This window comes from Littorina saxatilis, linkage group LG13, assembly GCF_037325665.1.
Source record: "Littorina saxatilis isolate snail1 linkage group LG13, US_GU_Lsax_2.0, whole genome shotgun sequence".
Classification (NCBI taxonomy): Eukaryota; Metazoa; Mollusca; class Gastropoda; order Littorinimorpha; family Littorinidae; genus Littorina; species Littorina saxatilis.
Window position 1 is genome coordinate 28,663,704 of NC_090257.1, and position 25,942 is coordinate 28,689,645.

At 40.6% G+C, this 25,942-nt stretch overlaps 1 protein-coding gene and 1 long non-coding RNA gene across 7 annotated transcripts in view; both read right to left on the bottom strand.

Annotated features, from left to right (window-relative positions):
* Window positions 1–25,942, bottom strand: part of LOC138945457 (uncharacterized) — a 350,740-nt gene that overhangs the window by 78,914 nt on the left and 245,884 nt on the right. The window lies entirely within an intron of this gene.
* LOC138945450 (rho guanine nucleotide exchange factor 7-like) overlaps window positions 1–25,942 on the bottom strand; it is an 88,935-nt gene that overhangs the window by 14,149 nt on the left and 48,844 nt on the right. For 2 of the 6 annotated variants that reach the window (XM_070316876.1, XM_070316878.1), the window contains exons 8-16: window positions 20,962–21,103; window positions 19,275–19,334; window positions 18,477–18,557; window positions 13,611–13,760; window positions 12,051–12,129; window positions 6,719–6,852; window positions 6,014–6,230; window positions 5,456–5,494; window positions 2,547–2,630 (exon numbers count right to left, since the gene is read on the bottom strand). In XM_070316876.1, coding sequence (XP_070172977.1) covers window positions 2,547–2,630; window positions 5,456–5,494; window positions 6,014–6,230; window positions 6,719–6,852; window positions 12,051–12,129; window positions 13,611–13,760; window positions 18,477–18,557; window positions 19,275–19,334; window positions 20,962–21,103 — 986 coding nt within the window. Of the gene's footprint in view, window positions 1–82; window positions 155–2,546; window positions 2,631–5,455; window positions 5,495–6,013; window positions 6,231–6,718; window positions 6,853–12,050; window positions 12,130–13,610; window positions 13,761–18,476; window positions 18,558–19,274; window positions 19,335–20,961; window positions 21,104–25,942 lie in introns of all 6 variants that reach the window. The other 4 variants (XM_070316877.1, XM_070316879.1, XM_070316874.1 and 1 more) reach the window with 3 other exon arrangements.

The window sequence follows — 25,942 nt, forward strand, 5'->3', positions numbered from 1 at the left end:
ATGTCACTTCAGTACACTCCAAGCAGGCAGCAAGGCGAGCGTGCAGCACGGAGGGTTTGAACCCCATGCATGAGTGTCCTACCTTTGCCACCCTTGGTCTTTATCTTAGGGCTGACCATCATCACTTTCAGCTTAGGGTCCAACAATATTTTGCCTACAACACCGCGTACAATAAGGACAATCAAGTCAAGCCCTCAACAAAATCCCAGGTAGTATAGTACTGTCAAAGTACTTGCAACTGAGCAACTATCAGACCTGGGAACCCCTGTTATGCACTTTGAGTATTCTCAAACAAATTTGGTGTATTTTCAAAAAAATCGAGCGTACTCCACACAACATTTGAACATCCATGATTCAAACATACTACACACGCGTCCGTCGCACCGTTAATTAAGTTCACGAATACATTTGAAACAAATGCTTCTTTCGATGTTTCCTGAAAACAAACTGTAATCATGTGTCAAAGTACTGGATCGGCTTCGGGATGCGCTTGTGAAGAAAAGTAGTCTAGGAATTAATTCTCGTCGTATTTTTTGTCCACTGATCGTACTGCTCTTATACTAGACACTCATGCGTACAAAAATACGACAAAGTCGTATGGGTTCCCAGGTCTGAACCAAGTATAGTACTATTTACGGTACTTGCAACAGCAAGGAAAATCAAGTCAAGCCCTCAACAAACTCCCAGCCAGTACAGTACTGTCACAGTACTAGGAACTGAGCAACCAAGTAATAGTACAAGAATACACACAGCACAAAGCAAAATAATTACAAATAAACTGTGATAGGAATGAAAGCTAAACGCGTCAAAATGGTTATAACTCTTAGGCACAGCAAGAAAAGTAACGTCAGCAAGTGTAAAAAACCCAGAACGGAATGGAAATTATCGTAGCAAGAACAAAAGGTGGAGGTGGTAATTAAAAGTGAAAAAAATAGAAACATTTTCCATAGAATAAGGCACAGATTTTTCAATAAAATAAGACCGATAATTGAAGTTGAACAAGAGCAGGAGAAAATATGAAATAAAAAACAGAGTCTCCTCAGAGCTAAAACTCAATAAAAAGACGGAAGTGTAAAAAGCAAGGTCTAAGGTCACAGTGTACAGTGCCTTTAACAGCAAAATAATAAAAGGCATGAGATACAGTAGAGAAAAGGGAAGTACAGTAGAAAGCGTTTCGTATTTGGATGACCAACATAAAGGAAACTTGAGAAGCTGAACATAAATGAACCAAATAAGATTTTTCAAGCAATAACTTGAATAAGTGCATATTTTGTTTGTTTGTTCGTTCATGGGCTGAAACTCCCACGGCTTTTACGTGTATGACCGTTTTTACCCCGCCATTTAGGCAGCCATACGCCGCTTTCGGAGGAAGCATGCTGGGTATTTTCGTGTTTCTATAACCCACCGAACTCGGACATGGATTACAGGATCTTTTTCGTGCGCACTTGGTCTTGTGCTTGCGTGTACACACGGGGGTGTTCGGACACCGAGGAGAGTCTGCACACAAAGTTGACTCTGAGAAATAAATCTCTCGCCGAACGTGGGGACGAACTCACGCTGACAGCGGCCAACTGGATACAAATCCAGCGCGCTACCGACTGAGCTACATCCCCGCCCTGAATAAGTGCATATAAAACCAAAGAAACCAAAACAGATCCCCCGGCTTAGAGTACAATACTTCCAACTCACATTAGGGTCTAAACTATTCTCTTATCACTAAAACATTTGCCAATGCTTTTTGTGCCATTACATTACTTTTACGTCACTTTAGAAAGAGTGAATACATAATCTAGAAAGTGTAAAGTAACGGAACACACACAAAAGCTTTTCCCCAAAGAATGAATCAGAAAAAAAAAACTGGTATCAAGAAACACCTTCCTGTTACGATGGTTTTCATTAAGTTCCAGTCTTTTGAATCCCTTTCCGATCTTTTCTTCAAAATCAGATCAGAATTGTTCGAGCAAGTTTCAACCAAAAAGTCACAAGAAGTATTTTCAGAGTTTTCTTTACCCCCCCCCCCCCCCCCCCCCCCCACCCATTTTTGATGTTGGTACTTTCTGTCCTCCCTTTCTTTACTCTCTATCTCTTCCATGACCTATGTGTTCCCCCTCCCTTGCGATGTAACCCCACAACATAGCAACTGAAGGGGGTGAAAAACCAACACAGGAATACATTAAACATAACTAAAGAACCCAACCGCAGCAGGAATAGATAATAAACAAAAATTAGAAAAACTTTCAATGATGCAAAAACTAAACACTTGTGGTTTAAATCTTCCTCTAGTACAAAGAAAGCTGATGAAAACAAAATATCTTTGGTCTAAATCTTCCTCTAGTACAAAGAAAGCTGATGAAAACAAAATATCTTTGGTCTAAATCTTCCTCTCATACAAAGCGGATGATGCCGGATCTATAAAACATGGAATTACAAAAAAAGATGACACAAAAAATTGGATGAAATTAAATTCTATTCACCAAAACTAATGAATATCAAGAATAAATTTTTTTTTTAAAGAAGAAAAAAAAAGAGAGTGCAGATATACTCACATGAGTTGACAGTGTGTCTAGTCTTGGTGCTGTTACAGTAGGCCTCTATGACTTGCAAGATAAAGGCGTCTTCGTTGTACGTCACTGCAAAAGAAAAGAAAGTCAACCGTTACAGCGACTGTGAAGGAGAGAGTGGCTGATCTTCACACAGTAAATCACCTGTTGAGATCATACATATATAGTCTCTGAATAAAAAAAACCCACAAGAATTGTAGGTTATAATGGAACGTTTAATAATTGACAACAAAACGTTACACTTACGGTACGTGGACCCACTGGTCTTTGAAGCAGACAGACTGACAAACACTGATGATACAAATGAACTGATCTCAAAATCGGCCATGAATCTCACATGCAAGATGCAACAACCTACAATTCTTGATTTTTGATTCTGCATTTTGGAAAATTGGCAGGTTTTTTTTTTCTGTTGTTGGAATGTAATACATGAGTCTCTGATAATTATCAGCTATATATATGAGTGCTTGCATGAATACATCCCAACTGGCTGATCTTCACACAGTAAAATCACCTGCTGGCATACAGTGGAATCCACCTTTTAAGACCTCAACAAATCTGAGAAAGTTGGGGTCATTCTACAGAGAGCCTGAGAAAGTTGGGGTCATTCTACAGAGAGCCTGAGAAAGTTGGGGTCATTCTACAGAGAGCCTGAGAAAGTTGGGGTCATTCTACAGAGAGCCTGAGAAAGTTGGGGTCATTCTACAGAGCCTGAGAAAGTTGGGGTCATTCTACAGAGAGCCTGAGAAAGTTGGGGTCATTCTACAGAGAGCCTGAGAAAGTTGGGGTCATTCTACAGAGAGCCTGAGAAAGTTGGGGTCATTCTACAGAGAGCCTGAGAAAGTTGGGGTCATTCTACAGAGAGCCTGAGAAAGTTGGGGTCATTCTACAGAGAGCCTGAGAAAGTTGGGGTCATTCTACAGAGAGCCTGAGAAAACAAGGTCTCAAAAAGGAGGGAGTCTTAAATTAGGGGGTCTTGAAAGGGGGTTCCACTGTACAAAGTCTGCAATACATCCGCTCTACAGCTCTACATCTGCAGCTGCTTACATCCCAACTGGGGGTTTCAATCTCCCCACCAACCCAAACCCAAGCAAGCATAATACTTGAGAAAAATGGTTGAGAGTAAGGGCTGCTATTACAGATGCAACTACATGCACTTATATGGCTCTTCCATTTCTATTTGTTGCTGAGTCTGTCTCATTCAACCCCCACCCTTGCTCAACTTATGTTCTCTTAGCTGTATAATATCTATAATAAAAGTCCTGATAATATCAGGACTGAAATGAAAATATGTAGAACAATTCAGGCACCTATGGCATTTGCATGTCAGCAGCTACCAGCTAATTTTCTTGGAACTGGGAACTGAGATTTTGCCCCAAAAGAGAGAAGGTGAAAATGCGATGAGGAATAGACTGAGATATTCAGTCAGTCAAAGACAAAGTAGAGATACAATTGTAGAAGACTGAATATAGCCTTTGCCATTAAAAACGCGACAAACGATCGACGGAGGTTTTTATGTTACTGGTTATAGCAAGCACCTGTGGTTTAGACTTCGTCAAAAACAAAAACAAAACTGCACGGAAAACTCATGCAAGAAGACACATAAAACACGTGGCGTTTCATTGAGTACAAAATTGAAACGAAACAGCTGGAGTTATGAATGGGTTATAGTGTCGAGAACTGCACGTGTTTTCCATTATCGGTACTTACAGCTTCAAATCAACACAAGTTGTGGCCGAAGCAACCGACAGTGGTATTGACAGTAATAAAGGTCACGGGTTTTTAGTGAATGAAACGTTTTACTGAATTAAACGCCACGTGTTATACGCGTCTTCTGACATGAGTTTTCCGTGCACTGTTTTGTTTTTGACGATGTCTAAACCACAGGTGCTTGCTATAACAAGTAACATAAAAATCGCCGTAGATCGTTTGTCGCGTTTTTAATGGCAAAGGCTATAGTTTCAAATGACATAAAAACAACAGCAGCAACAGTTATTATAGCTGCAAATCAAGACATGCAGTGAACACACACAAAACCAATAACTTCAACACACACACACCCACACACAGCATGCTGGCACCTGAACACAGCGAAACGATTACAGATGGGTAAAAGGTAAGGACACACACAATGTAAAACAAAATTAAAACCCACAAATCAACCAAAACAAAACTGGAAATTAAAAATTACAACTGATAACTCCCCCCCCCCCCCCCCCTCCCCTTGTTATTTGTTATTAATAGTATACAACCCACTCCATCCCCAAATCCCCCCCGAGGAAAACAACTTCACAACAGAAAAAAACAAGACGCACTCAACATAGAATTTACTTACACATACAATAAAAAAATTGCAAATGTCCACAAAACAACACACATGCATTTGAATAAAATCGAATTTCACACAACCGGAAAGGGCAGAGTCTCAAACACATGATGGCAAAACTGGGTCACAATTTGCCATGCAAAGGGAAAGCACACTGAAAACAACCAACTTGTTTTTCGTTCTTCATCTCCTGACAATAAGCAACATGGGTGAAAGCTTAATAACTTTATCAGAACAGGGACCTTTATGCAATTGACATTTCAAAATGCGATTTTTTGCGATGTAAAGAAAATCACATTTACCTGATATACATGTACCTATGTGAAACTTATTGCCCTTAGCATTTCAAAATGAGAGATTTTTGTAATGTAGTTTTTTTTCTAAATAAAATCACATTTGCCTGATGCACCTGTGTGAAACTTATTGCACTTGGCGTTTCAAAATTATCAATTTTTGCGGTGTAAACAAAATGACTTTCACCCATGTCAGGCATGGCATAAAACACCAAAATTCGTCCAAACAATATCCAACGGACACACAAACATCCAGTGGACACACAAACACTAACTTCTCTGCCACTCCGTCTCGTCGCCCGACATAGTTCGCACTGCGTCAAGAGCAAACAAATCAACATACAGAGATTCAGTGTTCCAAAAAGGAAAAAGAGGTCAAGCAAAGATAGTGGCACACGGGAGAACAATTAACATCCTCCAATGTGCCATGGGAAAAAACCCATACTGCCCAAAACTGATAGGATTCAAAGCAAGTCAGAAGTAAAACCATAAATATTAAGTCAAAAACTCTGAGATAAATATCACGTGTGGCTCTTCAGTAACACACAAAATCACTTCAGTAGTAGAAAAATATGCTCAACATTTTATAATCACACTTATTATTAGTCTTAACTTCTGCATTCATAGACTACAACTCCCAAGAACAACTGAACATTTTGCAAGTGGACTTTTGCATCTCTGAACATTTTCCATCCTGATATCAAGGCAGCCACACCTCATTTTCACGTGAGTTGCAATCTGCAACTTTGAAATGGACCATCAAATCTTTAACACTGACCAACCCTTTCCCAGCAAATACTGGAAAATTCAGTTTAACGCGAATACCATCTTACCTGGCTTTTTGCGCTGTGCCGATCGTCGACTGGATCGAGGGCTCCGCAAGGGGTCGTCGCGACACATGAGGGAGGGTCGCAGGGGGGGAGAGGGTCTCAGACAGGTGAGGGACCAGACAGAGGCGGGTCGTGGAGGGGTCGGTAGCGTGACGGTGTGTGTGATCTGCGCTGTCTTGGGATGCGTGATGGTGCTGATACTGGGCTGTGACGACGAGATCTGGTACGTACACAAGCCAACACACAAAGATTAAATTCTCTGAAGAAATCTGCCACAAACAAATCTGAGAAAGTCATACCCCCATTTTCGAAGAACCAGACCTGCCAACCCTTGTACAGCCTCAAGCGTAACAAATAAAAAAAAAATTGGCATTTCAGCCTAGCAAATGGTGTTTAAGTGTAGTGTCTAAGGCCAAAAAAAAAAAAATAGGTCTGTTTACGGTAACCCGACCGACCCTATTTTTTTGTTCGCGCGACCCTAGACTTTTTTTTGGCATTTGGGGAAAAAAAAAAAAAAAAAAATCTTTTGGGTTTTTTTGCAAAATAACGTAAAAATATGGTTTTTGGGAAGAAAAAAAATTTAAAAAAAATCCCGACCTACCGACCCTATTTTTTTTGCCTATGTTATCGTAAACAGACCAATTTTTTTTTTGGCCTAAGATGTATTCGCACATCCACATTTGTCTTACAAGGGGGGTTCCACCGTACCTGTAAACTCTGTGGCTTGACGGAGACAGGGTTGGGAGGGGGTTTGCCCGACGTGACGGTACACAGCACTTCCAGCCACGCCTGTGTCTCCATCTTGGTGCCACACGTGATGATCATCTTCTCTATCATGGGACCTGATGACACGTAGATCAAACATTAAATACACTCTGTAATATCAGAGACATAGATAGAAGAGATGCGAAGCGCTGTCTTCCCGCTCGCGTTATCTTCGCCTACGGCAGGGGCAAGTAATCCTCCCACTGGCGCCAAGCTGGCAATTGTTGTGTTTTTAAAGAGTTATAACTGTTTCATAGAAAATCATAGATAATAAAACATGCAAACTGTTAATTATTTGCACTCAAGAGAAACAGAAAATCACAAGAAGAAGATTATTGCATCATTTGGTGATTAGAAGATGAATCCTAAAGTAAGCAATTTCGCTCATTTCTCCTTAAAAACTTTTTATCCACACGCCAGTGTAAGTGCGAGAACCACTTGAGTGAGACTTAAAAGCATCAAATTTAATTACAGCGCGTCAAAAATTATACAAACAGATTAATGTATACACCAGTAATGCATTTGCCAGTTAAGGGGGGACAGGGTAGGCAAGCACTTTTTTTTTTTATTTTGGAAACAGCTTGCTGCTTGTTTGATTTTTGCAAGCAGAATAACCTAATTAAGGGAAACCATTTTAAATTTTGAGTGAAAAGCAATTTTGGGGGGTTTTATTCACCAAAATGTGAGAAAAACGTTATAAAATGTGCTTTTTTTAAAATGTTGCAGTTTGTGAACCAGTGCATGTTTTGATCCAATTTTTCTTCTTTGCAGCAATATGTGTGTGTTTAATAATTCTGTGTATCGAAAAGCATTTCTAAGCAATATATTATTTTAATTTAGCATTTTCAGTTACCGGTTCAGTTCTGATAAGAAAAATACATGAGATCCTAACTGTCAGACTCATAAAAACCCAACCAATGCACTGAACTCTTATTCCATACACAGAACTGATGCTGTACAACTCATAAACAACATATACAAAAACTGAACAAATCCATCAAGCCTTTCAAAAGTTGCAACATTTTAATTGTAGCGTTTTGTCTGAAAATTACATTCAGAGAAAACAGCATTTTAAAGATTTGAACCAGTACATAAAAAAACAAGTAGCACAGTGCACCCTGAATTCATATGTTTTTATAAGAATAACCACTTTACTATGATGGGGAAATGATTTGACGATCAAATTATCCGGACTTTTTTTAAAAAATCATTTGAAAACTCATCTATGTTAGTGCAGATATGAATCAAAACGAAACTGTCGGACTCATAAAAACACAAGGAATCCACTGTATTCTTATTCCATGCACAGAAATGGTGCTTCACAAATCATAAACAACATATACAAAATTGGAACAAATCCATCTAGCCATTCAAAAGTTACAACATTTTAATTACCACATTTTGTCTCAAATTACATGTAGAGAAAACAGCATGTAAAAGAGTCTCACCAGTACCCCGGTAAACTAGTACCACAGTAGAGCTTGAATTAATGGGGTGTTTTTTTTAACCAGAATAACACTTTAACTATGAAGGGGAAATGATTTGATAATCAAATTATCAGATTTTTTTGATTTAAAAAAAAATCATATGAAAACATTAAAAAAGTCAATTATCTGTGTTTGTGCTGATATGAAAATATTGATCAGAACCAAACTGTCAGACTCATAAAAACCCAACGGATGCACTGATTTCTTATTCCATTGCATAGAAATGATGCTTCACAAATCATCAACAACATTACATAATTATATATACACAAATGGAACAAAGCTATCAAGCCATTCAAAAGTTGCAACATTTTAATTACAGTATTTCTGTGCTCAATCCTAACACTGCAGCAAATTTCTGTAAAGCTGAATGTCCCTTTCCATGTACCAACATGGTCATACGCGGATTATTTTAAATGCAACTTTACCACCCGAAGCGTTGCAAACACCGGGAGAAGAGTAAACAACTGCAGACTTGAATGGACACTCATATATGCACTCCAGATGCAGGGCCTGTGCAAATCCTTGGGCTGATGCATCACCTTCTTTCATAATCAGACTGCTATCAGACAAGCATTCAGTACAGGATATAGACATTTCAGCAATAGATTGAGCTGATCAATGTTGACAAAAGCCCAACACATGTCAGCGGAGTGACGTTGCACAGTACCAGTATCCATATCTGCTTGTGATGGGTCAGAAGATGGCAAAGTATATGTATCTTCTTATGGTTGGTCAGAAGATGGCAAAGCTGATGTTTCTGCTGTGGAAGAGGGTAGTTCCGGTTTAGCAAACTTTTCCATCAGGTCAATCTTTCTCCTCGCTGCCACCACAGGAGGACTGGCTCTCCCCTTGCTCCAACCTAATAAATACACAAACACTGATTTAATATTTGATACAACTGTCCATGGTTTTTGTTTGTAATAAGCTGCAAATTTTAAGGCTCAATATAAACGTCAACAAGTGCTTGAACTTTATTTTGCAAATGACCATGTTACATGGGGTGTACATGTACCTCAACTTTTTGGCTAGGCCGGTAAATCAGAAATCCCAATCAGCCCCCAACCACTGAACCAGGCGGGTTTTCTTACAACCACGTCAGCGGCTCGTACCCACATATGTCGGTTGACAAACACACACACACACACACACACACACACACACACACACACACACACACACACACACACAAAAGACATTCATTAATTTAACAGTGACTCATACTCATTACATGTGGATTTGCACTACTTATTAATACCCAAACACACACAACTTAATGACAAAAAAGTGTATGTTTTAATATATATAATGATAAATAATTGGAAATAAAAGCAGCCACGAAAAAGCAAAAGAAATCAAAGTATTCTCACCCTGTCACACACTAAACCTCACAGAAGGTTATCCCATATATACATACCGGCCCCTATCACAAAATTTACATGTCAAGTTTACTATGGGATTTGAGACACAATCACATACACACAGGAACTAATACTGAAACTAGCTGAATTATTTTCTTTCAAGATTTCTTTCTTTCTTTTCATATTTTTCTTTTAAAATTAATTTATTTCATCACACTTGCTATGTATTTGCTTGTTTCTTGTCTGTTGTCTGTTTTGTGTGTGTGTGTGTGTGTGTGTGTTCTGTGTGTGTGTATACATTTTCAGATTTCCTAAACCTAGCACTGTTTGCAGGTGATCTTTATGCTTTTGATTCATGAGTTGCATCCCCAGTCCTTTAGTTTAACTCTTTGTTTTTTTTGGTGAAGTAAATTGGATCTATTTTTTTATTCCTTAGTTAATGGAAAAGATTTGACAACAATATTGCTGTCAATGATAGGTTGGTCAGCCATGCTGGTGTAAACCAATCCTTTAGAATTAGAGAACGCTCTCTAGTGGGGTACTTATTTTCCTACGGTCAATGACCAGAAACAGAAACTGTGTCAGTCGTACGTACATCGCTCAGATGCTGCTTCTCAGTTTGACCCCAGACAAAGAATAATGATGACATGTTACACCATAGTAAGCTCTCAAGGACTGGCCAGCGAAGAACAATAAAATAGGGGTTGTGAAGACGATATCACAGAGATGATCGAGGGAGGGAGGGGGGGGGGGGGGTGCGGCATCAAGAAACCCGCAAAACATTTATGTTTTGTTTTTGGTTTTTGTTGTAAAGTGTTTATGATTGTGTTCTATTCCGTCAATTGCGTCATTCTGGTAATGATGTTGTTATTGCTTTTGTAAAGCGCTTTGTGTGTTCGAAAGCGCTATAGAAATCACCATTATTATTATTAAAATACTTCTGACACAAACTGTTTATCATTTACCTGCAAACCCTGACACATTCTTACAACAACAACAACATAACAATGTGCAATAAATCACGTTGTCAAACAAACAAGATCGAAAAGAGAAAAAAGCAAAACCCACCTCGTCGAGTCAAGAATCTTAGAATGTCGTCTGCTTCAATACGATCATGTTGGTTCATTTCGGAGTGTTGTTACTTCCTTCTACTGTTCGCTGCTGCTGGTTCATCTTTCTCTGATATTTCTTGCCACTATGCCGAACATTTCCAATGTTAGGGTTGTTCTCCGCAGCTCAAAACTTTGAAAAATGCTGCTGAATCGGTGAAAAAGTCATGGATTTGTTGACACCGGGGGACTGATAAGTTGTCTACTGCGCTTGCGCCAAATGCCTTTGACCTACATATATTTGCATATATTAATTCCGGGGTTTCGGTTGGAACGGATTCTCTCTCTTTGTGCCTATGTCAACGGAAATTCCCCAACGGTGATGACGTCATCTTGAAGAACGGAAATTTCCACACAGTTTGAACAGCGAAGGGTCATGTCATGTGCGCACATTTACCAGCACGGAGTATCCAAAGTAGACCATTTTTTCGATTTTTTTGATAAAACACAGACAAAAACAACAAAACATCGGTTTGAAAATGGTTTTATTTACATGAATACATGTCTAAAATGACAAAAGCAGATTATTGAATGCATTCCAGGATGTTCAAAGGTGTGAAAAATGCAACAACCCAAAAAAGGTGTATGAGACCAAAAATAACTCATTTTGCCTACCCGGTCTGCCCTTAAGGGAAAGTAACGTTGCGCACAAAAGAAAATATTAGCTCCCAAACATTGCCTCCACGCACAATGTAAGGCAAGAACCGAGGGAACCGTGTTTTTGACTCACTTCGGGAACCCAATCCTCTCAAATGCGTTCGTGTGCACACTATTGAAGCTACAGAATATGAATCAAGTTTACTTATCACTGATATCTCTCGTCTGAAGCTGGATATATCCAAAGAAATATGACAGAAAAGCACTTCAAATCGGTGTCAGAGAGCAAGCGAACAACAACGAAGTACGGGATGATGGCTGACAATCGCGCGAGGTCACGCTGACCGAGCGCGGTACCCCAAGAGTTCAAGCGAGCGGCCTTGCTTCGCATCTCTTCAATGTATGTCTCTGGTAATATTAACTCTCAATAAACTTTTTCGTCTTCTTACTCAGGTTCATTTGTGGCACAAGTAAATGTTTCTGTGTCTGCAGTCTGTTTTGTAAGTGTTAATTGTTGTTGCTATTCTTTATGTGTATGCGTGTGTGTGTAATCGTCTTGCGTTTGACAATCAAAACAAAAATGTACTTTTTGGACCCCTATAAAATGCGACTCACATTTCTACTAATCTTTAAACCAACAGGTGGTGGTTTTTTTAGCAGACTAGACACATTACCAACAGGTTATATCACAAGAAGACACTGCAAAGTTATCTCCCCTTACCTGAGATTTCAAAACCATTGGGAATTTTTTCAGACTCTTCACATTTGCTGACAGCCATGCCGCTCAACGGTAACTTGCCCTGAAAACAAATAATCACAATGAAACTCAAATCATATATGAAATTCATTTCATTCCCTGCTGAGAAAACTACATCTGCTCTTTGCTGGAAATCCACTGAGGAAACGCAATGTACACAGACTTGATTTTCACATGAACAACAGAAGTACAAAATCTGTCACTGTTTTACCAGTGCAAAGGATTCAAAGAAAACTACAGAGGCAAAAGCACTTGAATGTCAAGAAATTGTAAAAAACACAGTTTTTGGTTCTGTTTCAGCTTGTTTCGTCCCGTCTCACAACAGATGATGTTTAAAAATAACTTTCTTTCTTTCTTTATTTGGTGTTTAACGTCTTTTTCAACCACGAAGGTTATATCGCGACGGGGAAAGGGGGGAGATGGGATAGAGCCACTTGTCAATTGTTTCTTGTTCACAAAAGCACTAATCAAAAAATTGCTCCAGGGGCTTGCAACGTAGTACAGTATAACCTTACTGGGAGAATGCAAGTTTCCAGTACAAAGGACTTAACATTTCTTACATACTGCTTGACTAAAATCTTTAAAAAAAATGGACTATATTCTATACAAGAAACACTTAACAAGGGTAAAAGGAGAAACAGAATCCGTTAGTCGCCTCTTACGACATGCTGGGGAGCATCGGGTAAATTCTTCCCCCTAACCCGCGGGGGGTAGAGAAAATAAGTGTGGGGTTTGTATGGGCTGTGGAAGAGTGAGTACCCTTGCTTTTTCTTGGACAATTAAACGCACACGTGGTCCTGTCCACATGTTTGAGACACACCCCTTGTAAGTGATTGGCCCCTCCAATGTTTGTCCAAGGGTATTCACTGTTTTACAATCCATACAAACCCGGCAAAGTTATTTTCGGAATTCGTCTACTACGCCGATTTCAAATGTGATTGAACGCAGCCAATGTAAGCATAGCACAGTGGTCCTTGCAATGAGAGGACACCTCCTTAAAAAGGATATCCACTTTTTTCCACTGCTGCACCTGCTTGATTAAGGTATACCTGTCATGAATGGACACCTGCAAAGTGTGACATTTTCGGCTGGTCCGAAAGGTATCCCCTCATCACAGGTACCACTGTTGTATTATACTACATGCAGGGATGTCATTTGATGCCAGCAGTCCGAAAAAGACAAACCTGGCTTCAAATCATCAAAAACTTTGTAGGCATTTGGGGACAATTATCAACTAATGTCTTGGTAGGGGAATGGCAATGCTGAAAAAACTTTTTTTTAAATCAAAAGATCAAACAAAACTGTACTCACGAGGGAACGAAGAAGACGAAAGAAACAACAGCGACGTTTCAACCTTTAGGGTCGAATTTGCCCAAATTAAAAAAAAAAAAAATTAAAAATGCTAAAAACAATTGCTAAAACCATTGCTACAAACATTGCCAAAACTTTCATGGCCATCTATAAAAATAATACAATAAATCCCAGTAACATCCCTGTACATGTTAGTACTTGCTGTTTACTGACCTCGTACTGATAACTGGAAAGACGTGGACTCATGGACAGCATGACCAGAGCGTTGGAGAAGAGAACAAAGATACGCTCGTACTTTTCTCCCGTCTGTGCGTGTACCGTCACTTGGGACAGGTGATTCACCTCCCCTAGTTGTTGAATTTCCTGTGGAAAAAGATCATCTATTAGCAACGGAATTTACTAATGGAAATATGAAAATGTTATTGTTCCGTACTGGACAGTATCGCATTAGATTGGATACATATTGTATTTAACTGTAGGATATTGAAATTCATATTGCACTGTACTGTACAATTCTGCAAGGAACAGGAATGAAATCGGTTGAAACAACATTTTTCCTGTTATCGCCTGATTGGATTGTCAATATACAAACTCCATATATTACTCTATCAAGCTTTACGAACTCCATATATTACTCTATCAAGCTTTACGAACTCCATATATTACTCTATCAAGCTTTACGAACTCCATATACAGTAGTACCTGCCATATCCGGTCACCCATTAGTCATTGCAAAGGTGACCGCAAATATCAGGTGGCCGTTCATTACAGGCCCCCTCCTCCTCCAAAAAAAACCCCCAAAAACACGATCAAGTGTTCATGAAGAAAAGAAAGCGATCATCCACGAGCCGCCGATTCATTGTCTCTGTTAGTTTTGCTTTTGTTTATACATCTTAATTATTTGCGTGTTTAACTCGATCGTCCTGGCTAAGCTATTGTTTCGTATGTTTCTATGTGTGTTGTTTGGATTATTATATATGTATTTGAGTGTCAGATAAACAAGTGTTTCAAACTCACATCAGCTGTGATCGATCCGGAAGTGACTGCCGTAAATGTACATGTATGCGCATGTCTGTATTTACAGTTTGCGCATGCGTAAGTATTCTCTGCTGCCTTAATAACCTTCACTCTTTGCTCTAAAGTCAGCACCAGTCTTTTCTTTGTTGGAGTTTGTGTTGCCATTCTGAAAGACTGACTGACTGACTGAACAAATTCTTGACGGGATTGCAAAGGCTTCAAATAATCACTCAACAATCACTCACGTCTTCATTCACGAAACAGACAAACACAAACACGCAGCGATCGCTCACACTCCAATGTAAACAAAAACAATCTTGAGTTGGACTCGTCAGCTTTATTAACAGGCGATACATGTGTTAACAGTTATAGAAAGTGGACAGGTGCTGATTTCTAACGGCCAGATAGCAGGTGGGAGGTGGGTGGGCGGGGAGAGCCACAGGCGCTCGCCCGCGAAAGTGACAAGTGGCCGTTAAGTGGCCGCTCCTGTCGAGTAAGAGGGGCACCTTAGGGCAAAAATCAGTGACCGTTGACCGCGTCAGACAGGTTAACGGCCATTAAGAGTCAATTATAGAAGGAAAACTCATTAGTCATGGGAAACCTGGCCGCTCCAGGCAGGTTCACGCCCACGAAAGGGCCGGAAATGGAAGGGACTACTGTATTACTCTATCAAGCTTTACGAACTCCATATATTACTCTATCAAGCTTTACGAACTCCATATATTACTCTATCAAGCTTTACGAACTCCATATATTACTCTATCAAGCTTTGCGAACTCCATATATTACTCTATCAAGCTTTACGAACTCCATATATTACTCTATCAAACTTTACGAACTCCATATATTACTCTATCAAGCTTTACGAACTCCATATATCACTCTATCAAGCTTTACGAACTCCATATATCACTCTATCAAGCTTTACGAACTCCATATATCACTCTATCAAGCTTTACGAACTCCATATATTACTCTATCAAGCTTTACGAACTCCATCTTTACGAACTCCATATATTACTCTATCAAGCTTTACGAACTCCATATATTACTCTATCAAGCTTTACGAACTCCATATATTACTCTATCAAGCTTTACGAACTCCATCTTTACGAACTCCATATATTACTCTATCAAGCTTTACGAACTCCATATATTACTCTATCAAGCTTTACGAACTCCATATATTACTCTATCAAGCTTTACGAACTCCATATATTACTCTATCAAGCTTTACGAACTCCATATATTACTCTATCAAGCTTTACGAACTCCATATATTACTCTATCAAGCTTTACGAACTCCATATATTACTCTATCAAGCTTTACGAACTCCATATATTACTCTGTCAAGCTTTACGAACTCCATATATTACTCTGTCAAGCTTTACGAACTCCATATATTACTCTATCAAGCTTTACGAACTCCATATATTACTCTATCAAGCTTTACGAACTCCATATATTACTCTATCAAGCTTTACGAACTCCATATATTACTCTATCAATCTTTACGAACTCCATATATTACTCTATCAAACTTTACGAACTCCATATATTACTCTATCAAGCTTTACGAACTCCATATATCACTCTATCAAGCTTTACGAACTCCATATATCACTCTATCAAGCTTTACGAACTCCATATATCACTCTATCAAGCTTTACGAAATCCATATATTACTCTATCAAGCTTTACGAACTCCATATATTACTCTATCAAGCTTTACGAACTCCATCTTTACGAACTCCATATATTACTCTATCAAGCTTTACGAACTCCATATATTACTCTATCAAGCTTTACGAACTCCATATATTACTCTATCAAGCTTTACGAACTCCATATATTACTCTATCAAGCTTTACGAACTCCATATATTACTCTATCAAGCTTTACGAACTCCATATATTACTCTATCAAGCTTTACGAACTCCATATATTACTCTATCAAGCTTTACGAACTCCATATATTACTCTGTCAAGCTTTACGAACTCCATATATTACTCTGTCAAGCTTTACCAACTCCATATATTACTCTATCAAGCTTTACGAACTCCATATATTACTCTATCAAGCTTTACGAACTCCATATATTACTCTATCAAGCTTTACGAACTCCATATATTACTCTATCAAGCTATACGAACTCCATATATTACTCTATCAAGCTTTACGAACTCCATATATTACTCTATCAAGCTTTACAAACTCCATATATTACTCTATCAAGCTATACGAACTCCATATATTACTGTATCAAGCTTTACGAACTCCATATATTACTGTATCAAGCTTTACGAACTCCATATATCACTCTATCAAGCTTTACGAACTCCATACATTACTCTATCAAGCTTTACGAACTCCATATATTACTCTATCAAGCTTTACGAACTCTATATATTACTCTATCAAGCTTTACGAACTCCATATATTACTCTATCAAGCTTTACGAACTCCATATATTACTCTATCAAGCTTTACGAACTCCATATATTACTCTATCAAGCTTTACGAACTCCATATATTACTCTATCAAGCTATACGAACTCCATATATTACTCTATCAAGCTTTACGAACTCCATATATTACTCTATCAAACTTTACGAACTCCATATATTACTCTATCAAGCTTTACGAACTCCATATATTACTCTATCAAGCTTTACGAACTCCATATATTACTCTATCAAGCTTTACGAACTCCATATATTACTCTATCAAGCTTTACGAACTCCATATATTACTCTATCAAGCTTTACGAACTCCATATATTACTCTATCAAGCTTTACGAACTCCATATATTACTCTATCAAGCTTTACGAACTCCATATATTACTCTGTCAAGCTTTACGAACTCCATATATTACTCTGTCAAGCTTTACGAACTCCATATATTACTCTATCAAGCTTTACGAACTCCATATATTACTCTATCAAGCTTTACGAACTCCATATATTACTCTGTCAAGCTTTACGAACTCCATATATTACTCTGTCAAGCTTTACGAACTCCATATATTACTCTGTCAAGCTATACGAACTCCATATATTACTCTGTCAAGCTTTACGAACTCCATATATTACTCTGTCAAGCTTTACAAACTCCATATATTACTCTATCAAGCTTGTAAAGGTTGTAAAAGAGTGAATACTCTTGCTTTTATTGAGGCAAACTTTCCACATGTACTCCTTATCCACATGTTTTGGGCGGGGATGTAGCTCAGTCGGTAGCGCGCTGGATTTGTATCCAGTTGGCCGCTGTCAGTGTGAGTTCGTCCCCACGTTCGGCGAGAGATTTATTTCTCAGAGTCAGAGTCAAATTTGTGTGCAGACTCTCCTCGGTGTCCGAACACCCCCCTGTGTGAACACGCAAGCACAAGACCAAGTGCGCACGAAAAAGATCCTGTAATCCATGTCCGAGTTCGGTGGGTTATAGAAACACGAAAATACCCAGCATGCTTCCTCCGAAAACGGCGTATGGCTGCCTAAATGGCGGGGTAAAAACCGTCATACACGTAAAATTCCACTCGTGCAAAAAACACGAGTGTACGTGGGAGTTTCAGCCCACGAACGAAGAAGAAGAAGAAGAAGTCCACATGTTTCAGGAAAAAAAACTTGCTCAGGTATCACCGTCTAATATGTCACATGGTAAAGTTTGACTCAATAAAAGCAAGAGTATTCACTATTTCACAACCCAAATAAACCCGACAGAGTAATTTCTGGACTTCGTCCACATGAATCAAGAAGAACAAGAACAAGAAACAAGTCACGCAAGGCGAAATTACTACATTTAGTCAAGCTGTGGAATTCACAGAATGAAACTGAACGCATTGCATTTTTTCACAATGACCATAGTCCGCCGCTCGTGCAAAAGGCAGTGAAATTAACGAAAAAGGCCAATAGCAATAAAACAATATGCAAAAAAGTCCAACGGGCTAACAACAACAAGAAAAAGTCATCACCAAAGTACAGGCAACTAAAAAGTTTTCATCTATGTCTTAACACTGACAGCAGACGCTGAGAGTAACCTCCCCGATGTCAACACTTACCTCCCCTTCCCAGTTCCTGATATTACTTGTGAGGATTTCATATTCCATTTCTTTCACCTTGCGGATTTCCAGACATGAATTCTGAAACACACACAGGTAGCCATTCCATCATCATGACACAATCATCAAGGTACTCACAACAGTCAAAAACTGGCACGGTTGGCCTAGTGGTAAGGCGTCCGCCCCGTAATCGGGAGGTCGTGGGTTCGAACCCCGGCCGGGTCATACCCGACACTTTAAAATTGGCAATCTAGTGGCTGCTCCGCCTGGCGTCTGGCATTATGGGGTTAGTGCTAGGACTGGTTGGTCCGGTGTCAAAATAATGTGACTGGGTGAGACATGAAGCCTGTGCTGCGACTTCTGTCTTGTGTGTGGCGCACGTTGCGGCCTGACCCAGGCCTGAACACGCAACCTCTCGCTTCCGAGCGCAAGTGCGTTACCACTCGGCCACCCATCATAAGTGTTTGTCTGTCTATCTGTCCACTTAAAAGACCAGTGGGTCGACGTACTGTAAATGTAACATTTTGTTTTGTCAATAATTAAACATTCCAATAACCTAACATTCTTGTTGTTTGATACAGGACATTCATATTTTATCTACATTCTTTCCCCGTTGGGACGTGTGCAAGCATGAATTTTATAAGCAAAAATGTTACTCTCATTTCTAGCTATTACAATACCATAAACTGCTTCTAATTTTTCCTGCTTTCTTTTAAAGCAGAACTTGGATTACACATGGAAATTGCCTGAAGTCGGATAAAATGCCAGGAAAAAGATGTTGTACTAGACTCAACTCACTGCGATATCTCTGTACACAGCTATGGCTCGCTGAGTGTCTCCTCTGTCTGGATGACTTTCCTGCAACAGCGCAAATCATCATCATCATCATCATTGTTATCATCGTCACCTTTGTCATGATCACTACTGTCATCATAATCTTTGTCTTCATAGTACTCGTCTCGGACATAATCATCATCATCATCATCAGATCGTCATCATCTTTTTGTCATCATCACCATCATCACTATTTTAATCATCTCCTTTGTCTTCATAGTACTCGTCTTCAACAGAATCATCATCATCTTTGTCGTCATAGTCATCTTCGACACAATCATCTTCATGAATTTCGTCTTCATAGTCAACTTCATTGCCATTGTTGTCATCATCACCATCGTCGTTGTCATTTTCATCATCGATCTGTCAATGACCACCTTCATCACCGTCAATATCATATTCACCATCACATTCATCACAGGTATCATCACCAGAGTGACAAGTCACTAAGTCCAACAGACAACGGTCATCAACACTGGAAGCTATGTTGCTTGGTACTATCAGAGTATCACATCCACCCCCCACACTTGATCTTGCAATGTGCAAACTCTTGGCTGCAACGCAAAACAGCAAAGGTTGTTGGGGAAAGAAATCAAATAACCAAAGGGAAGTAATCGCTCTTTATGCATACGACATGTGTAATAGAGTAAGCGAGAGTTGTACGGAACCTTATCTCCTGGCACCTGAGAGAATAACAAGCATTGAAATGAACAAGCGACTTTCATCCAAATTGTCAAGAAATCTTCACTCGTTGGGGAAAGACGTCAGACTCTTCACTAACTCTCAGAAGCAGCTTTACAGGGGTGGTGCCGGAGCTCATCTCTCTCTGGCATTCTTTTCTCTCTACAAAGCCTTCCCCTATGACGGGTCAGGTACAACCCATTTAAAGCTGGATAGACTGGCACAAATTCAGAAAAATCACGCTTCTGTGAGGGTGGATCAAAGCTGACTTGTGACTTATTCATAAAATACCTGCATGAGATTGAGAGGCAGAAACGCTGAGCTATGTCACGCAAGCCAGCTCCAACAGCTGCTGTCACTTAACTCCATATACTTTCCCATAACACACAAACAAATTTGCACAGTTTTCCATGAATGACCCTTTCTGCTTTTAACACGTCTAAGATATTCTCCACTTGTGATCCTTTCTGCTTGTAACAAACTCAAACTACTGCCAACGTAAACTTGCCCTTCAGCTTCTACAAGATTTTAATTTGTTTTCAAGATGATAAGCGAAAGTACCAGTTTTCTCCTAATCCCAGCCACTTGGACATCTGTCAGCACTTAAGAAGTACTTACATTTTAAGTGTAACTAGAGATCTTTGAGCACAATGGATACAGTTGTATCCTGACTCTATCCCCCCCCCCCCCCCCTACCCCCCCCCCCCCCCCCCCAGCTCTCTTCACACCAATCCCCACTCCAGTGTACACGCAACCACAAGACCAAGTGCGCATGGAAACACGAAAATACCAAGCAAGTATCCCCCGAAAGCAGCATGTGGCTAAATGGCGGTGTAAAAACGGTCACAACAACCATGGGAGGTCCAGCCTATGAATGAAGAAGAGATGTGTTGGTGCAAATTATAGAAAATTAACAAATGCATACAACAACAAAAAATCTAAATTAAAAAGCAAAATGACCGGGCGTTACCTCTATGTGGCGCTCCAGCTCTTTGAGTAGACTGGGGTAGCGGTCGAGGCGGGTGAAGGGTTTGGACAGGTAGGTGGTCAGGTTCTGGTTGACACCTGGCTCCGAGCTGCCCAGGCTCTCCACACACTGCCGCAACTCTTCCCTGAAACACACAGGTAGAAAACCGTTAGCTGTCCAGGTAAAACACATCAAGACACATTATGAGTGAATCATCAGGTGTGCAGGTAAAACATCCCAAAACACACAGATAGCGAATTGTCCACTGTGCAGGTAAGAAACCTTCAAACACTTCACAGGTAACACACTGTCAGTTGTACACGAAAAACACACAGGTAGCAAATCGTCAACTGTGCAGGTAAAACACCTGCAAACACACAGGTAACACTAACATACCGTCAGTTGTACATGTAAAACACCTGAAAACACACAGGTAAGAAAATTTCCACTATAAAGTTCAAGCTTTACATGTACAACACATGGAGACCCGCATGCAGTAAATAAGATGTCAGCTGTGATGTGAACAGTACTGGCAAACACAGGGTGCAGAAGGCTGTGGCCCACATAACATGTACAACTGTAAGTCTAACAAGGTTAAAACCATCTTCCTTCTCAGAGAGAGTTTACAAGATGATTCACAAGTTTTTATCTTGAAATTTAAACTTAACTGTAGGAAAGCACTGTAGTCTGTGCTAAACGAAGTTTCAGAAGAAACCAACCAATGTTTCATTCAAATTCTAGTACCCCGGCCCCCTTCTCACCCTATCCCACCCTACCCCCCAAACTTCTCATACTTTCAACAACAAAACTGCGGCTTATATTCAAGTTTCTTATCCCTCTAAACTGTGCGGAAATTGCAGCCAGCAGCTGAGGAGCATACTCAGGCTCAGAATAACTGTCTCAACTGTTCTGGTCGTTTTTGCCTGAGCAGAGCAACAAGCAGATGTCAAGATATACCAGCTGCACCCGACAGGGTAGAACTGAACGAAGTTTGTTAACTGTGTGGATCAATAAAACATCACCCCAAAGGCTTTTTTTAGGAAAAAATGGGCTGTCCCAACAATCAAAATTCACATACAAATAACCATTGGCTTGTTCACGCTTCCGCAAGCACAAACAAACCAACACTCACATGCAAGTGAGTGTTCAAGCGCGAGCGCACACACACACACATGCATGCATGCATGAAATCACACACACACACACACACACACACACACACATTGACACACGCACGCATGCATGCACGCAAGCATGCATGCATGCATGCACGCACACACACACACACACACACACACACACACACACACACACACACACACACACACACACACACACACACATAAGCCTGCAAATCAACTCAAAAGCAGGTCTTTTTCAGACAACTACTTGTACATTATTCAAGCCTCAGACAACATGGTGTCCAGTACCTGCTAGTGGTGCGAAGTCGTTCAGCACACAGACACACCAGACAGGGCGTGCACATCCTCTGGTTGCCTAGCAACATAGACACCTGCCGTCCACGCCCCATCTAAACTGATCCACTTCTCGGACACACCAATCCAGTGTTCTGATCCAGCACTGAATCCAAATTTCACACTTGCAGATCTTGCCTGTTCTATTGTAAGCAAGTATCTCAGTGTCCTGAATCAGCAATCCAATATACAGACTCGCAGATCCAGCGTTCTATCCTAAACTAGTAATCCAGTGTTCTGTATTATCCAGCAATCCAATATTAAGACCCAGAGATCCAGTATTCTATTGTAAACCAGTAATCCAGTGTTCTGTATCATCCAGCAATCCAATATTCAGACCCAGATCCAGGATTCTATTGTAAACCTTTAATCCGGTGTTGTGTCGATCCGATAATCCAATATTCAGACCCAACAGATCCAGTGTTCTATCCTAAACGAGCAATCCCAATGCACTGAAATGATCATGAAGAATGTTTCAGTCACTTTAAAATGCTGTCCACAAAAGCTAAACTCCACTGTAGTGGTTTACGAAACACCTAGCATGATCATTGTTCACCAGATGACTAGCAACGTAGACAACCAGTTTACAGCGCAATGACTGACATGAGCACCTGTTGCCTGAAAAACTCTGGCTTATTACTCACACTGTCTTGTAACATCATCCACACATGTGTTCTCTAGCGGCACTGCTTCAAATATTTCTTCTTCTTTTTCAGAGGCAACAATGCTTCAAAGACTTGCTGCCTGGCATTTACTTCCTCTCTCTCTACACTCCACCCCAATCCTTCATGCCTGGTCTCCTGCTCCTGAGAAACACACACTCTTGCATTCAAGTGGAAGCATGCGCTCGCACACACACACACACACACACACACACACACAAGTGGAAGCATGCGCTCGCACGCGCGCACACACACACACACACAGTGTATTTGTAGCTAACCAAAATGTATGTCACAGGATCTATCCAAACACACAAAATATCAATTCCCTTATGCTTACAACACCAAGCCAAGTTCTCCACTCAAAATGATCCCTAAATCGAACAAAATACAGCGAATTTGTGTTAACACTCTCACAATAGCACCAGGGGAATGCACAAGACACTGCACCACGTAAAACTTCTAAACTTGAAAACACGCCACAAATTCCATGAATGAGATTCCGGCAGCAGCAGTCACCCGGCACTTAACATTCCAGCACCATTCTGGTCTCTTTTAGCACCAGGACCTGAAGCCAAAAGGCCACTAAACACAGAAGTAGGGGAAGATCCCCCAAAACAAAGCTTGTATAGCTACGACTTTGGCAGGACTCTGCACAGACAGAGAGAGAGAGAGATTCACTGCCTGTCGTGGAACACAGAATTGTAATAAGTTTTGTAGAATGTGGAAGTTGTCTAGAATCCGAAGCTTCTGTAGAATGCGAAAGTTCTGTAAAATTCAAAAGTTCTGTAGAATGCGAACGTTTTGTAGAAAATCGCAAACGGAGACAGAGAATTAAGTTATAACTATAAGCAGTGCAAGGGCAGAGAAAGTCTCTAGAACTGCAGAGCGACAGAAGAATGAGGACTAATTGCCCGCACAGAGAAAGATCATAAGAACTGAGAGAGACAGAAGGATGAAGCAATGAAGCAAGGCTTGCACAGACTACAGCAGTTTGATCTGTTTAACCAAACAAAACAGCGGCTGGTGTGTGGAGCCTAGCTGCATCTCTTCCTGACAAGTTCACCTGCTTTGCTTCCTGGATGCTACCTGTACAACTACTACCCTGCCTCTTCTGTTTAGAGTCTGGTACCACAGGCACTTGATGCAGAATCAATTTCAATCAGGTTCCGTGATGTGAAAATTGAAACGTTTTCTTTTTCAGATTGCAATGGTTGAAAAGTCAAGAATGTTATTTTGTCCACCTTTGTTAACCTTTTAGTGATGTAGCTTTCAGAGTGTAGGTGAAAAGCTGTGTGCATGTTTAGGCATGCGCTTAGCTGGAATATTCCTTTTTTATGTACAGTACAACATATACTTTTTTCCCTTTTTTCTACAGTTTCAAGATCACGAGCTGAACTAAGCCTGAAGCAAACCTAGGTATTGACACACACACACACACACACACACACACACACACACACACACACACACACACACACACACACACACACACACACACACACACACACACACATAGTTTCTGTCATGTGAGTAAATGCAGAGATGTCAAGGGTTGAGGAAGGAAACCGGCACATAGTCTTAGGCGCCTGTGATGCCAGGCTTGCCTAACCAATGGGGACTGGGCAACAGTAAGCACGCCAGCCACAGAGGCAGAAGAAGGGCGCCAGGTAAAAGAGAGATAGAGAGAGAGAGAGAGAGAGTGTGTGTGTGTGTGTGTGTGTGTGTGTGTGTGTGTGTGTGTGTGTGTGTGTGTGTTTATGAGTGTGTGTGTGTGGGAGTGTGTGTGTGTGGGAGTGTGTGTGTGTGTGTGTGTGTCTGTCTGTCAGTGTGTGTGTCTGTCAGTGTGTGTGTTTATGAGTGTGTGTGTGTGGGAGTGTGTATGTGTGTGTGTGTGTGTGTGTGTGTGTGTCTGTCAGTGTGTGTCTGTCAGTGTGTGTGTGTGTTTATGAGTGTGTGTGTGTGGGAGTGTGTGTAGGGTAGAGAGGAAGAGAAAGAGAGACAGAGAAGCAGACAGGAGAGAGACAGAGACAGAGACAGAGACACAGAGAGAGAGGGAGAGAGAGAGAGACACAGAGAGAGAGGGAGAGAGAGAGAGGGAGAGAGAGAGGGAGAGAGACAGAGAGAGAGAGAGAGACAGAGAGAGACAGAGAGAGAGAAGAACTAGGTTGCAGGTAGAGAGCGTGTGTGTGTGAGGCAATGTGCCAAGACAATCGCTGCAAATTGGCCCCTCACTGACTGACTAATGCTCGCCACCGCAAGCGGTAAGGTTAAGAGGCCATTCCAGCTCATTAACGATCATTTCAATCACCACCACCACCACACTCCACCCTTTTTTTTTTCTCCTCAATCGCAGAAGTTTACCTGCCTTTTCCTCTTAACACTTCCTCATTCATACGTGTGTTCAATAATAGCTTCAGCTCCTGTACCCCCCCCCCCCTCCCCCTTACACACACACGCGATTCTCCCGCTCAAGAGATCGAACAGTACAGAACTGAAGTGTCTTCCATTAATTCTGACACTTTTCCTGAAAGAAACCATTTACAACAGCGATCGAATGAGTTAGATTGGCAGCGTGTGGGACTTCCAAGATGTTACTGTTATCCACCTGCATGTGACATTCAGCAGGTGGCTGGCTGCCCAGCGAGTCCACTCAGTTCAGGTACAGCGGCACCTCCCCCCCCACCCTCTTTTTTAAGACTCCCTTACTCTTAAAGACCCTGTTTTCTCAGATTGTATGTTCACAGCAACTGTTAATTTACCCCCATTTAAAGACTCCCTCTTTTTTTTTAAAGCCCCAATTTTCTCAGAGGTCCTGAAAAAAATCTGGTTTTGGATTTCAACCCA